Source organism: Rissa tridactyla, chromosome 13 (assembly GCF_028500815.1).
Source record: "Rissa tridactyla isolate bRisTri1 chromosome 13, bRisTri1.patW.cur.20221130, whole genome shotgun sequence".
In the NCBI taxonomy this organism is placed as follows: Eukaryota; Metazoa; Chordata; class Aves; order Charadriiformes; family Laridae; genus Rissa; species Rissa tridactyla.
In genome coordinates, this window is record NC_071478.1 from 10,174,682 (window position 1) to 10,187,314 (window position 12,633).

Genomic DNA, 12,633 nt, shown 5'->3' on the forward strand with positions numbered 1-12,633 from the left:
AGGATACAAAATCCGTGATGTAATTGCTTGAGTCAGAAGCGAGGCATTTAGAAAAAGGGGGATGAGGCATTTAGAAACATTTCTGTGACTGAAGCTGACAAATTTTGTCATGGTGAGCAGTGCTTTTAAGGTATCTCCTAGTCTGATATATGTACCTCACACAAAAAAATAATTGTGATAGAGATTCTGCAAAACGTTCCATAAAGAGTTTAGTTTTTACCCTTGAACAGTTAATAAAAGGCATTGGGGGAAAAAAAAAATAATCTATCTGTAGCGAAGTAATGTCATGGTGATTTGGCATATTATTTCTTAAACTCTTCCTCTGTGTGGTGTGCGTAGGGGGAGCGGTCGATACGTTGTCACCAAGAGTTCAGCTTTCAGTCCTCAAGGATGCCGGGGATAGCAGTAGTAATTCCCTTCTCTGATCTCACTTCCGATATTAATCATTATGACATGACATACCCGCTTTTAAACTCTGCTTAGATTGTATGTTATAGTTCTGATTCAGGGCAGACACTTAACAGTTAGAAGTGTTCAACCTCTGTTATGTGTTTAGATCCCATTGATCTCAGCTTGCTTATTGAATGCACGGTAGGCTTTAGAAGTGCGTTTCTCCATATGAATGCTACTGTGAATCAGAGACTGTCAGGCTCAAGGGCGGTCTGATACGTTGCTTTCTGAGATCAGAAACAAAACAAAATAAAAACTACCTCTGTTTCAGTTGAGCAGTTAAAGGCGTTCCTCCAGGATGCTGATTTCTTCGTGCGCTGTTGACGTATGATTCCTGAATTAATCTGAAGCAAACTCATTTTCATAACCAGTTCCAGCATCTCTGAAATTAATCAAACACATAGCCTGGAGAGTATTCATCCTAATCTAATCTTAAATTACTGTTTGCGTTGTGCGTGCCTAATTATTCATCTTAAGTCATCTCTGGAAAGAACATGCTGTCTTGTTTGTGTTTTTATTCAATATTTATGCTGCTTAATGCTTAAAAGTAGTCTCAAACAACTTTTTTTTTTTTTTTTGCTCCTTTACAGAAGGACATGTCGCTAAAGCCTCAGGAGCGGAAGGAGAAATGGGAGAGGCATCCAGGAAAGAAACCTAGAGAATCTGAAAACTGTGTGTCTGCTGAGCCGAGTGAAAACGGCCATAATAATGATGCTGGGAGCTCTGAGAGAGAGGCAGAAAGAGGCAAAGAACGGATGAAGAAGAAACTCCCCTTGAAGCTATCCAAGCAGGTAGGGAAATTATTTCTCATCTGAAGCGACTGTATGACGGCATTGGCCGCTGTGAAATGTTGTCCCGCTGGTAGGTTGGGCTTGTTAATGTAACTGGCTTCTCTGGTAACTTGTGCTGGTGGAAAACAATGTCTCTTACAAGACTTCTGGCCAAGTGCACAAATCCTGTGTTGCGGGCAAGTTTCATAAGCTAAAATGGAAGACCAGGTGTGTTGGGTAATGTAGGAAGGAAGGAGCAGACCTCCCTTGTATCCCACAACTTTGAGAGAGTGCGGTAATTCACACCATAGGTTTGTGGCTCTTATCAAACTTTGACACAAATAGAAATCATCAATCAGATCATAGCCACCTTTGGGGAAAATGTGCTTGTTAACATGCACCTGGAAGTTGCAAACGTTCATCTTACGAATCACGTTCATGTGTCCCCAAAACGGTATGTTGAAGAAGAGAGAATATGCAGGTATTTTAGAAGTGGAAAGTCAGTTACAAGGACGTTGTGCTTTGCGGAGTCTTTTCTCTGTGCCCTTCTAAAATGTGATAGAGCGTTAATGAATTAAGAGTTGCGATGCTGGAGGGAAGGATTCTGGAGACTCCTGTCCCAGCCACGGTGTGTACAGAGCCGGGAGGTGACAAAGGAGAGGCACTGTGGCTGGCAGGCTGTTTATCACTTAGCTGCTGCTCAGCAGGGAGATTTGTTGGTGGCTCAGTGCTCATTCATCAGTTCGAAATTCACATGGCACAGCAGCCTGTATCTACGAACAAACACTTTCCCTGTTGTCCCTTAACGTGGTGCCAAATGGCAGCCCTTGGGAAGACCAGTGTACTTGACCCTCCAGTATTTGTTTTGAGCTAAGTAGTACACTCCAACGAAAACTATTTTTTATTCTTTGTGATGCAGAGAAAAAGAGCTGTTTAACCCAAGCACACCTTCTGTTCTGTGAAACTAGTTCTGTGTGTGTGCCAGACAATGAAAGATTGAATTGTCCAGTTATTGGAAGTGTTTTTTCAGACTTCCAGTATTTTAGGATTTGAGAGGATCTTTAAGGTTATCTAATGGAACCCCCAGCATAACTTCTCCACCACACGGAATCTTTTGTGATTGTTTTGTAGCATATTCATTCAGAAGGGCTCATCACGTTTTACATTAGAAATTCTAATGGTCTGCTCATGGCCCCAGTCTTCTGGTGGCTAATTGTTCTCATTAACAAATTAGCAGACTTTTATTTTCTTCCTTTAAAAAAAAAAAAAGTTGAAATAATTCAGTACAAATAGTTATGCAAAGATGTTAGTATTTTTCTGCTTGCAAATGTAGCAATCATGTAACCGCACTCCTAGTAAAATATTTGCCAGGTTTGTTTTCTTTTAACTCCCCAAAGTGATACCAAATGTTTTGGTTTTAGACTCCTCAGTGTATATGCAGTTAAAATACATCAAGTTTCTTGTTTGTTTTTGCTAGTAGTTGAGTGATGGGGTTTCAGTTCCCCCCTCTGGTTACAGGTGCAAGGAATTTGTGCACAAATATTCACTCCGTGCAAATTAAAATGACTTTTTATTATGGGTGAATAGATGCACATTTTAGTTTTGATGAAAGTTTGAGCAACCAGGATCCTTTTCTTGGCATCTGAACCCATAAAATGCTAAGTGTGTATTTCACCAGAAGTCCCTGGCTTTGATATAAAATGTTCAGAAGTAATAGTGCTGGATGGTATTCCTGCTTACACCAGGATTGCGGCTCTGTGCTTCATCAGCTCCTCTGCCTTTCTGAAGCTGCTGTTGTGTCAGGCTTTTTTATTTGCGTGAAAAGGCCCCAAACGCCAATCCAGCGACCATTGCAAAATACATATAAAACTGGCTCACTTTCTGCTCTGGTCCCCGGAGTAACCTTACAAATGCTCGTGTTGATGCAACTGAGAGTGGTGCAGTGCGAGCGTGGAAACACGGAGCACTGCAGGAGGACGTTAGGTCTCGATTGCCACCAAAATCTTTCTAACATGAAAGCTTGGCTTCAGTAAATACTGCCCGTCTGAGGGTGTGGGAGTTGTTCCTTCAGGGCTAAAATTACGCTGGAGAGAGTTCGGTGTATTTCAGGTGTTTAAACCACTGTGGATGTGCGGGGCCGCGCTCTGCTGGGCAGCGGGGGAGGTCCCCTCGTGCTGGGGGCAGCCTGTTCCTCACCCATGGCAGAAGAGGAAGGGTAGTTAATAGTGACACTTCTACATGGAATTGAAAACTGAGTTTCAAGTAGTTGTGGCCACTAGGGATTTCATGACACTTCCTTAGAAACCTTTTAGGGTAAGAGGTTTTGTTGCGCTGGCCAAATTCCAGTTTCTGTGATGACATGCTGCTGCCTTAGTTTACCAGATGTTTAGATTATTTGTATTTCAGCTTTGAAAAAATTGAGGATGTTGTTATCTGGTTCTTCTGGCTAGTATTTGGCTGCCATCAGTGATTAAATATGGTATTTGCTGCCACATTCATGAAAACCTGATTCATCTTTCATTGTTTAATCTATTTTTTCCTGTAAGTATAAGTAACAAGATCCAAAAAGAGCGAGGAGCTTGCACAAAGACTATAAAATAAAACCTGTGATGAGTGACTCATTAATAGCCTCTTTAAACAAGTCACAATTAGAATTCATCTTTTATTGAAAAGGGATTTTTTTAAATACCTTTTATTATCCTAGCTGATAGAGTTGTGAAAACCAGACAAGTTTTCAGGTCTGTAAGGTTGATGAAAGTAGCAGCAAAATCTAAGCTAGATAAACTAGGCTATTCTTAGTTCAAACTAATTATGCAAATGATATAGACAAGTTCAATAATTTTTCCCTTTTTTAATAACCACAAAGTTCACACCTAGAATTCTGGCATTTCCTGCCAAGCTGTCTAGACAAATTGGCTGTAATATCAAGTTTCCTGGAATTTGGGGGTGATTTTTGCATGTCAGGGTTATTAAGCATAGGTTTATACCTAATTTGGAAAGCTTACTCTAATTAATGCTAATTATATTGAGATGTTGCTTAGAAATTTCTGTTCAATTTGAAGCTTTCCTTATACTCTCATCCCTTCTCTTCACAATGCTACTGAATTGTCATCTTTTCTGCGCAGCCTCCTCTAATAAATCAAATTGGGCATTATAATTATGGCATTCTGCTAATCCTTGTAGAGAGGTGCAAAAGTGGTAAGCTGATTTGAGTGCCAGGTTGTCTGCTTTGTTTAGAAAATTAGATTAATACTTCACTCCTTTTGACAAAGCATCCGGATTCCTATTTGCTCCTGAATATTTGGTTCTTCTGTACCTCAGGGCATGGGGAGAGGGTTGCAGGAGCCAATCTGTGTTTTCCAGCCTATTACTCCAACTGTATATAAAAATCATTCAAACATGTTTATCTCCTGCTGTAGCCAAGCAGAGGGAACAAAGGGCATTTCAAATAGTCGTAGGTCCTTGCGTCTACGATTTGTCAGGATTTGGGGCTGTTCTCGATGCGTGTGCGCAGGGAAAGCTGTTGCTCTGCGGTGGGAGGCCATGACACACTGCTCATGGTCATCAGGGGTATGTCAAGGAATGAGAAAATATCTCAGTGTAGCCAGTGTGGCCTGGAGTAACGCATGCCTCTTGAAAGTGTGTAGTTGCCTCCAACGCAGGAACATTTGTTGGAAATTGAGTCATTGCCTTTTTTAAAAAGCCATCTGAGTTTGACCCAGTGGGTTGTGGAAGGGAATCCCCTCAGCGGCTGCAGACAGTGCCGGTGGCGGAGGGGAGCCCAGTGTCCTTTTGTGATTGGGTTTATAAGTCACTTAGATGAAAAGGTAGATGCAAGATGAAACCTCTTGGTTCCAGTTACGCTTCCTTGTGTTGTCCTAAGTCATTCTTCTAGTTTTTGGAGAGTCACCCCTTGAGTCTGTCTTTCATTAGCCTTAGCTGAGCTGTTTTGCCCTTTGCTGGGTTCGTTTTTGGAGCTGCTTATTCCTCTGAAGGTCTGAGCGGCCTGGGGCCACTCTGGATGCAGAACAGTGGGGTTTTTCCTGAGCTTCAGGACCCGTTGCCGTTTCTGTATGTAGACTAAAAATGGGTTGACCTCCCTCTGAAGAGGGTTGGTGCTAATAGGAAAGAGTTGCGGATGTTTCAAGTTAAGCTTCACCTCAAGCTCTGTGGTTAGTCAGCTCTGGAGCATCACGGTGTGTTGAATGTGTTTAGATGTTAAATGCGGCTGTGATAACACTCTGTTCTGCAAATAGTCATTTGTCATGAAGATGAGTGTCTTACACCTCCTCCTTCCTTTTCTCACCCACTGTTTAAATCACCCGAGATGAGGAAGAGTCTCAAAGAAGCTGAGGAGAACAGGGTGGTGTAGCACGTATTTAGTGCTCATGAATAGTGTGCTGGGTTTGGAACATGGGAGGAAAGGGCAAGAAAGCTAACGCTGTCATGTTGCTCTGGAGGTGTGACATCTCTGTGACTTCAGCAGAGCCTCCTGGAGGGAGGGAAAGAGGAGTTAATTCCTGTGCCTCATTCACTCCCCAGCCTTTGTCAAACTGCTGAGCGTTATTGATGATTAATGTATATTGTTGCTGTGGCTCTTACTGGACTGGAACTGCTAAATTACATTAACATGTTTGATTACCTATTCATGTGATTTTTCTGTGATGCTCATCAGCTCATTATCCAACATTCATTGATGAATGTAACACCCTTCCCTGCCCCCACCCCCTGCAGAACACCGGGCTGGGTTACTGCTGATCTGAGCTAAAGGTGATACGCTAAGTATCGCCATTCCAGCCAGGATGCACATTGTTTCTTCTGACGTCTAGGTGAAAACTGATACCTTGTCTTCAAACCAGTTACATCCCCTCATCCGGATATTGTTCGTGGGTGGTGGTATGGAAAGGCTATGGGACTTGTAACAAGGTAGAGTGAAACAGTGTAGAAACTCGTCTGGGTAATGAAATATCTTGCATGGAATAATTCCTTTGGCATCCCACCGCTTGCGCTGCTGGTTAGACAATACGAGCATGTAGCTGCTTGATTTTCATTTGTATTTTTCCAGATAATGATAAATGGTAAATCAGAAACTTGGATGTGCTTTTGAAGCCACTGGTGGGCTGGAGGCAGAGTGCTTGCTTAGTGACGCAGAGTTTAGAGGCTGAAATGTACCTTTCTTAGCTGAGGTTCAGCAGCCATGTTGGAGAGTGAGTCTGAAAAATAACTTTTGGAGTGTTTGTCTGTAGGCCAGAAGACAGGTATGGATATGCCTGTCCTTCCATGTCTTAATAAAGCAGCATTTGGAAGCTGAATTGTGTCTGAGAGGGACTAAATGTAGTAGTAACTTATTCTGTTACCTTCAGTATCTCAAAGGCAAATGACTTATAGGCAGCCAACTTACCAAAAAAAAAAAAAAAAAAAACCAAAAAAAAAAAAACCAAACCAAAACCAACAAAGGTTGCCTTTAATGTGGGTTTTGGGGATTGGTTTGGTTTGGTGTGTGCTGCTTTGGTGTTTGCACTCCACTGCTTTTGAACACTGAAATTATACAAACCTGTTTCTTTTTGTTTCTAATTGATGTTACCCTTTTTGTTAGCAGATATTGTTATTTAAATTTTCTTTGAAACTAAACAACAAAGCAAAAGGGGGAAAAAAAGTCCCTTTTCTTTTAATCAGGAAAATGTTGCTTCATGTATTGCTTAAAACCAGGATCCATTTCTACCTTTGTAAGTACAAGAATTTACAATTCGAACATGAAAGCTCTCTGCCAATTAGCTTTAAGTGTGCATTTATGATTGCAGGGAGAGCTGGGCTGTTAACACAGCCCATGTTACCTGCATGGAGTCTCTCTACCCCTGAGCCCAGCCCGGCTGGATGGAACCCCGAGGCAGGTGGCTTGGGCTGGGGCATGGGGTCCTTTGGGCTGGAGCCAAGGTGGGCGGTGGTGGCCAAGCCACGGCCACTTGGCGAGGTGTGCTGCTGCGGCGTGGCGAAGCCTTGCCGAGCATGTGCTGGCTTTTAAACACGCGAACAGCCTCGCTGGCTTCAAAGCTCCTAATGAGGTTGTAGTGCCGGGGGCCCTATCCCAGGAGATTTCGGAGGAGGTCCTTGTTTCTGGCTGCGTAGGGCTGCCCGGCAGAGGCACAGATGGCCTTGCCTTGCTCTCTCACGCTAATCTGCAAGTGCAGAGACTTCACAGCTGCCTGCAAAACCACTGGGGAGTAACGGTGCAAAGTACTGAAATGGGCAATACAGTATTTAGTCATTAGGTTTGCTAATCCGAGGCCTAAAATCAGCCTCATTTCAATCAATAGCAATCTGTTTGCACTGTCAGGAACTAATTTAAAAATCTGCTTTAAGTCCTGGTTAGGCACTTGGTATTCTGTTTTCTGCATCAAAGTAGAGGGGAAGCAGTGGGCATAGCACAGCAGTGGCAGTAGGAGGAAAAATCCTTTGTAAATAAATACTGGATGTTTATTTCCCAAATGAAACCCTGCTATTACAAAGAAGTGCTGCTGTTTTTGCTAAATTTATCCAGGAATTCATCGAGATTCTTGAAGAGGCTGCAGAGCCCAATCCGTAATGGAGAACTTCGTAGAGCATTTAGTTTGTTCAGTGTTTCTTTAAAGTGCTGTATGAACCTTAGACAATTAAGGTTTGTGTTGTAGCTGTGACACAGGTAACTTTGTGAAGGGAATACAGCCACCATTTGAAAGCTGCAGCACAGCTTCTGTAACAGATCCCTGTATAACATCCTGTGCTTCAGGAGGAGTAGTGCAAAGTAGTGCCATAAAACTGGGAACTGTGACAGGAGAAGGCCTTTACTTAAGCTGGAAAAATGTATTTCAAAACCCGCTGCAGTTCTGGTAGGAAAACATAAATGGAGGAAACCATGTTTATTAGAAATGGGGAGGGAATCCAGCTGTTTTCAGACTAACACTGAAGCATGAAACAGGAGCGTATGCTGGATTTTACTACACTGCAAATATTTTCTGAACAGAGGGATACAAAGTGTGCTTTGGCTGCTGACAGTATCATATGTAGGAGAACGTGGCTTTGTCTTTGTCACTGATGTAGTGAAACACTGATTCACTTGCCTGGACCAGTGGGTTATCCTTTTGTAGCTGACTATCACTTGCCAGTATTGCTGCTCCGTGTGCCCCACTTGTCCCTGCTCCTGTAGGACTCCCCTGATCCTCCTGGAGAGGCTCGGCTGCCTCTGAGCACAGCTCCTCGGTGTGCCCCAGCCCTGGAGTGTGGCGGGGGGACGCTGGCTCTGTGCTGGGTCGGGCAGGACTTGCTCAGCTGGACCACCACCTTACTGCTGTGGGCTTCCCTGGGGTGGGCATGTGCTCGTTGGGGGGCAGAGCAAGTGGAGGTTGGGTGGCTGTGGGGATGGGGATGCAGTGTCTTGCCACATGCACTCTGCTCCCCGCTTTGTATTTAAGGATCATAACGCTGTTACAATGTCATTGACCCTGCTGTGTTCAGAACCAGACCCCGAGGCTTTGCCTGTGGCACTGTTTCCTACCTTCTTTGTCCCTGCTTTTCCTCTTCTCCAAAATTCCCGTCTGTCCCCATTCACCTCTCCCACTTAGCAGCATTTAGGCAACAGCAGTGTGTTCAGGTCTCCAGATGGCTGCTGGCATTTTTAACATGTGTTAGAGCAGGTCTAGAGAGCACGGTGATTAAAGCACTCGATGCTACCAGTGCTTTCTGTGCACTGGGACTTCTTACGCTACCTCTAGTGAAGCTGAACCACAGCATCTTCGGGGGCCTTGCGTCTCCCTCTCAGTTCCCCTTCTGAGAAGACGCGATAGCTGCAGGCCCAGCAACGTGTGGCTTGAACAGACCTCGGTAACTAGAGACGCGCACAGACATCTCGTAAACGCAGCAATCTGGAGGAAGCCAGAGCCGCTCTCTCTCTCGAGACTCATCCCTAGCAAACAGGGAAGACTTGACCTGGCATTCCTGGTGTTTTCAAAGTTAAAAAAGATCAGAAAATTTGAGCAATAGGAAGGTGGTTAAGTTGCACTGCTACAGGGTAAGAAAGTTACGTTGTATGTATGTGAAGAATCAAATCAGTTATAAGCTCCATGTTTTAAAACTCCTGCAGGTCACCTTTCACTTCTCTGCCTGCAGTTCCATGACTGGTAAGGACCTTAGGTCACATTTGCTTAAATATAGCCTCAGACAAGAGCAGAAAAAAGAGAAATAAAGTAATCCTCTCTTCTCGCTGATGCTCTGTAAGTAGCTGTGAATGAATCTCATTACAATGGCTTCTTTTGAAAGGGAGAAATAAAAAGGAAATTTCATTGCTAACAACTTATGTGGCATCAGACGCTATAAAAAAGGTTGTTGGTGGTCATTGGTTACATTGTTATAAGAGAAGAGCAAAATGGTTTGTAATTTAGAGAAGGGGATTTAATTACATGAAGTAATTTACAGGAAGCTATAACCACTTGTATCTTTTTCTCTGTTGAATTTAATTGGTTGACACAATGCACAAAGTCTTCTTTGTTTTCCTTCTTCCCTTGTCTCATTTTTTTTTGTTTTATTTGTATATTTCCTTTTGGAGAAGAGAAGGCACCAAGATAGAGCACTTCTGTTGTATCTCGTGATTTTAGCAAATTGAAGAAGGGAGAAACGCAGTACTGCTTGAATGGCGCTCTGTCTCCGACTAGTCCTGCTAGTGTGTGCTGTTTGAAGAGATTCAGAGCCTTGGCTGGAGGTTTTTCTTGTACATCTCTTCATGGCGGTGAGATAGGGCACGTTCTGGGTGTCCTGGGAGCTGTGTAGAGCCCCTTTTCCTGGGTGTAATGCAGACGCAGCAGAAGCAGCTAGGACCTAGAAGCAGCTGAAGCAGCCATGGCCTTTTTAAGCATGTTGTTTTTTCTGGTTTGGACAAGAAGTGCCTAAAGGGTTATTCCATCTTGATTTAAGTACTAGCTAACTAATATTTTAGCTAGCTTTGCACAGGGCTTTGGGATCTGTTACCTAATTGGAGCCCCCCTTCTTGGGCTTGCGCCAAATGTCTGCAGTAAAATACAAAGCCTTTGAACGGCAACAGGTAGAGTATGGTTCCTTATGATCATCCCTGTAATTCTGGGGGTGATCACAGGTATTTTTTTTTGCATGTGTGAAACAAGTGTAGTAGATGTAGATGAACAATATTCTTCCTTTAGCATGCTTATCAGTGTAATAACTAAACCATCTGCGCAGCTCCAGTCTAAATCTGAGCTGATTTAAAACAAACATAAAAATGACATCCCAATGTCGCTTGTGGTTGAAGCGGAATAAATGTCTTTTTCATGAGATACTGTTGCTTTCAACATGCAGACCTCATCTTTGCATATTGCTGGCCATGGATCTCCATTTCTGCAAGAGACTGCTGGGATCGGTGCACCAGGAGCTGTAGCAGAATCACTCTGGCAGTTGCCAGTCTTTGCCTGAAGTCATTTAATGGCACTGGTCCAGCTCACTTGGCTTTCCTCATGGAAGCGTATCAAAGATGATGCTGTTTTCCACCTCTCAGTTGCTCTCGCCTCACAAACTGCAGCCTCGGGCAGTGTTAGCCACATCCCTCGACCTCTTTTCAACGTGGATTCTTAAGGGAGCTAATTTTCATACTTCTGCCTGACTGATGGTTTACACAAGCTGTTGAGAATATACACAGCTTGAGTAAGCACGCCTTTGGTTTGAAGGCATCTCTTAGGTAAAATAAGCACTTATTTTTTTCCCTTTATCCTTCAAGCAAGGTTACTAGTAGCTCTTCAGGTGAATGCCATTGCACTATTTATTTGGCAAAGTCAGTCCATGAAACCCATGCTATTTTCTCTAACATTTTGTCTAAAAGAAACTGAAGAATTAAATAAAGCCAGCAGGGTTTTGTGATAGATTTAAAGCTCTTCCAAACTTACTGGCTGAGGGAGTCCTAAGGCACAGTTGGCTATATATGTGTCTTTTAACTCAAGAGTTGAAATATGCCCTGTCTGTATGGAGGGTTTTCCAGCTGTTAGCACTGTAAATTGATTCTAAAATTTTTCTGAAGTTGAGCCTTGAAATTAATTTATTTAAAAAAAAAATCCCGGCAAGGAGGGTATATCAAATGTTAAGTTTAGGAATTATACGTATAAACTCTTTATCGTTCTATGCAAACGGAGTTTTTTTCTTTAGTTGGGTTTTTTTGGTTTGGTTTTTGTGGTGTGGTTTTTTTTTTTCTTTTCTGGTTGCTTCCTCTCAATTTTGTTTCTTTGCAGCTGGAGTTGTTGAGATTACAAAGCAAAGTATTATTTGGGTAGCTTCTGGATTCTGAAAGTCAGTGTCTAAAGTCAGTTATGTAAATATGTGCAGGTTTTGTAATTTAAAAACAAATCTTTAGTCTTCACCCTTCTTTCCACATTCCACTTTCTTCTGGTTAAAGGCTTTGATTTCGGCACTAGGGAAAGGAGCACAGGCTTGATTCTTCCTTCATCTGCAGATCCAGCGCAAGTTAAAAGACTGGTAATAGGTTTCATTTTGCACTCTCTGATGTTTCCTCTCACAGCCCTTCTTGACTCATTGACACTGAATAGCAAAAACAAGAAAAAAACCTTTTTCAGGGAAATCTTATCCACTGGAGTGATATTGCTAAAAGAATGGAAGGACAAGGTAATGGATCAAGTAGTGGATGCTGTCCAGGGCAGCTGGAGTAACGGTGCTGTGATGAATAGCCCTCTGGTGCTGTAATATTGCAGCCTCCTGGAAGGTGGGGCTGGATCTCATAAAGTTGTCTTTCTGTTGCGTCTCAAAACTTTTGAGTGGCCACAGGGCAATATTTTGTAATTTAACATGACGTTTATTGGCTGTAGTGTCAGTCATAGGTATCTTTTTGGAGTTAATCTCTCAGTCCGTTAGGATAGAAGATGGAGATAGTTCAGGTGGTCAAATAGCTCTGCTGTGGAGTACCTCGGCAGCTTTAACATGAAAAAAATAAATGTGCTTTCCAGTTAGTTTTCAGCTTGTAGGGAGCAATTTCAGTGTATAAAGGTAAACAGGGATGACACAAAGGAACAGAGTCATATTGCAAATGTTGCCTGAATTGAGATATTTTAGCTTGCTCCTCATTTGTACATGTGCTCTTTTTCTTCCAGTTGCATACTGCCAAAACTAATAATATAAAAATGAAAAAGTTATTCTTTGCTTACCACATTGGAAATAATCCCTACAGCGGAGAACAAAGTCTAGATCCACAAAACCTGAACCCCACTCTGAAAAGCTGAATTCTGTGTTTTCCCATTACGCGTCTGTGCTCCCCTGTAAGCGGGGCTGGCAGTTCGGCCCCGAGCGTCACTGGGGGACGTGGCGGCGTAATGGCCGTGTGCCATTTTAGATTGCTTCCCCATTTTCGTCTCTTGCTTTCCTTGTGACTGGC

At 42.9% G+C, this 12,633-nt stretch overlaps 1 protein-coding gene across 20 annotated transcripts in view; it reads left to right on the forward strand.

Annotated features, from left to right (window-relative positions):
* Positions 1 to 12,633, forward strand: part of FBRSL1 (fibrosin like 1) — a 543,855-nt gene that overhangs the window by 145,221 nt on the left and 386,001 nt on the right. For all 20 annotated transcript variants that reach the window (XM_054218996.1, XM_054219003.1, XM_054219000.1 and 17 more), the window contains exon 2: positions 1,041 to 1,241. In XM_054218996.1, coding sequence (XP_054074971.1) covers positions 1,041 to 1,241 — 201 coding nt within the window. The remainder of the gene's footprint in view (positions 1 to 1,040; positions 1,242 to 12,633) is intronic.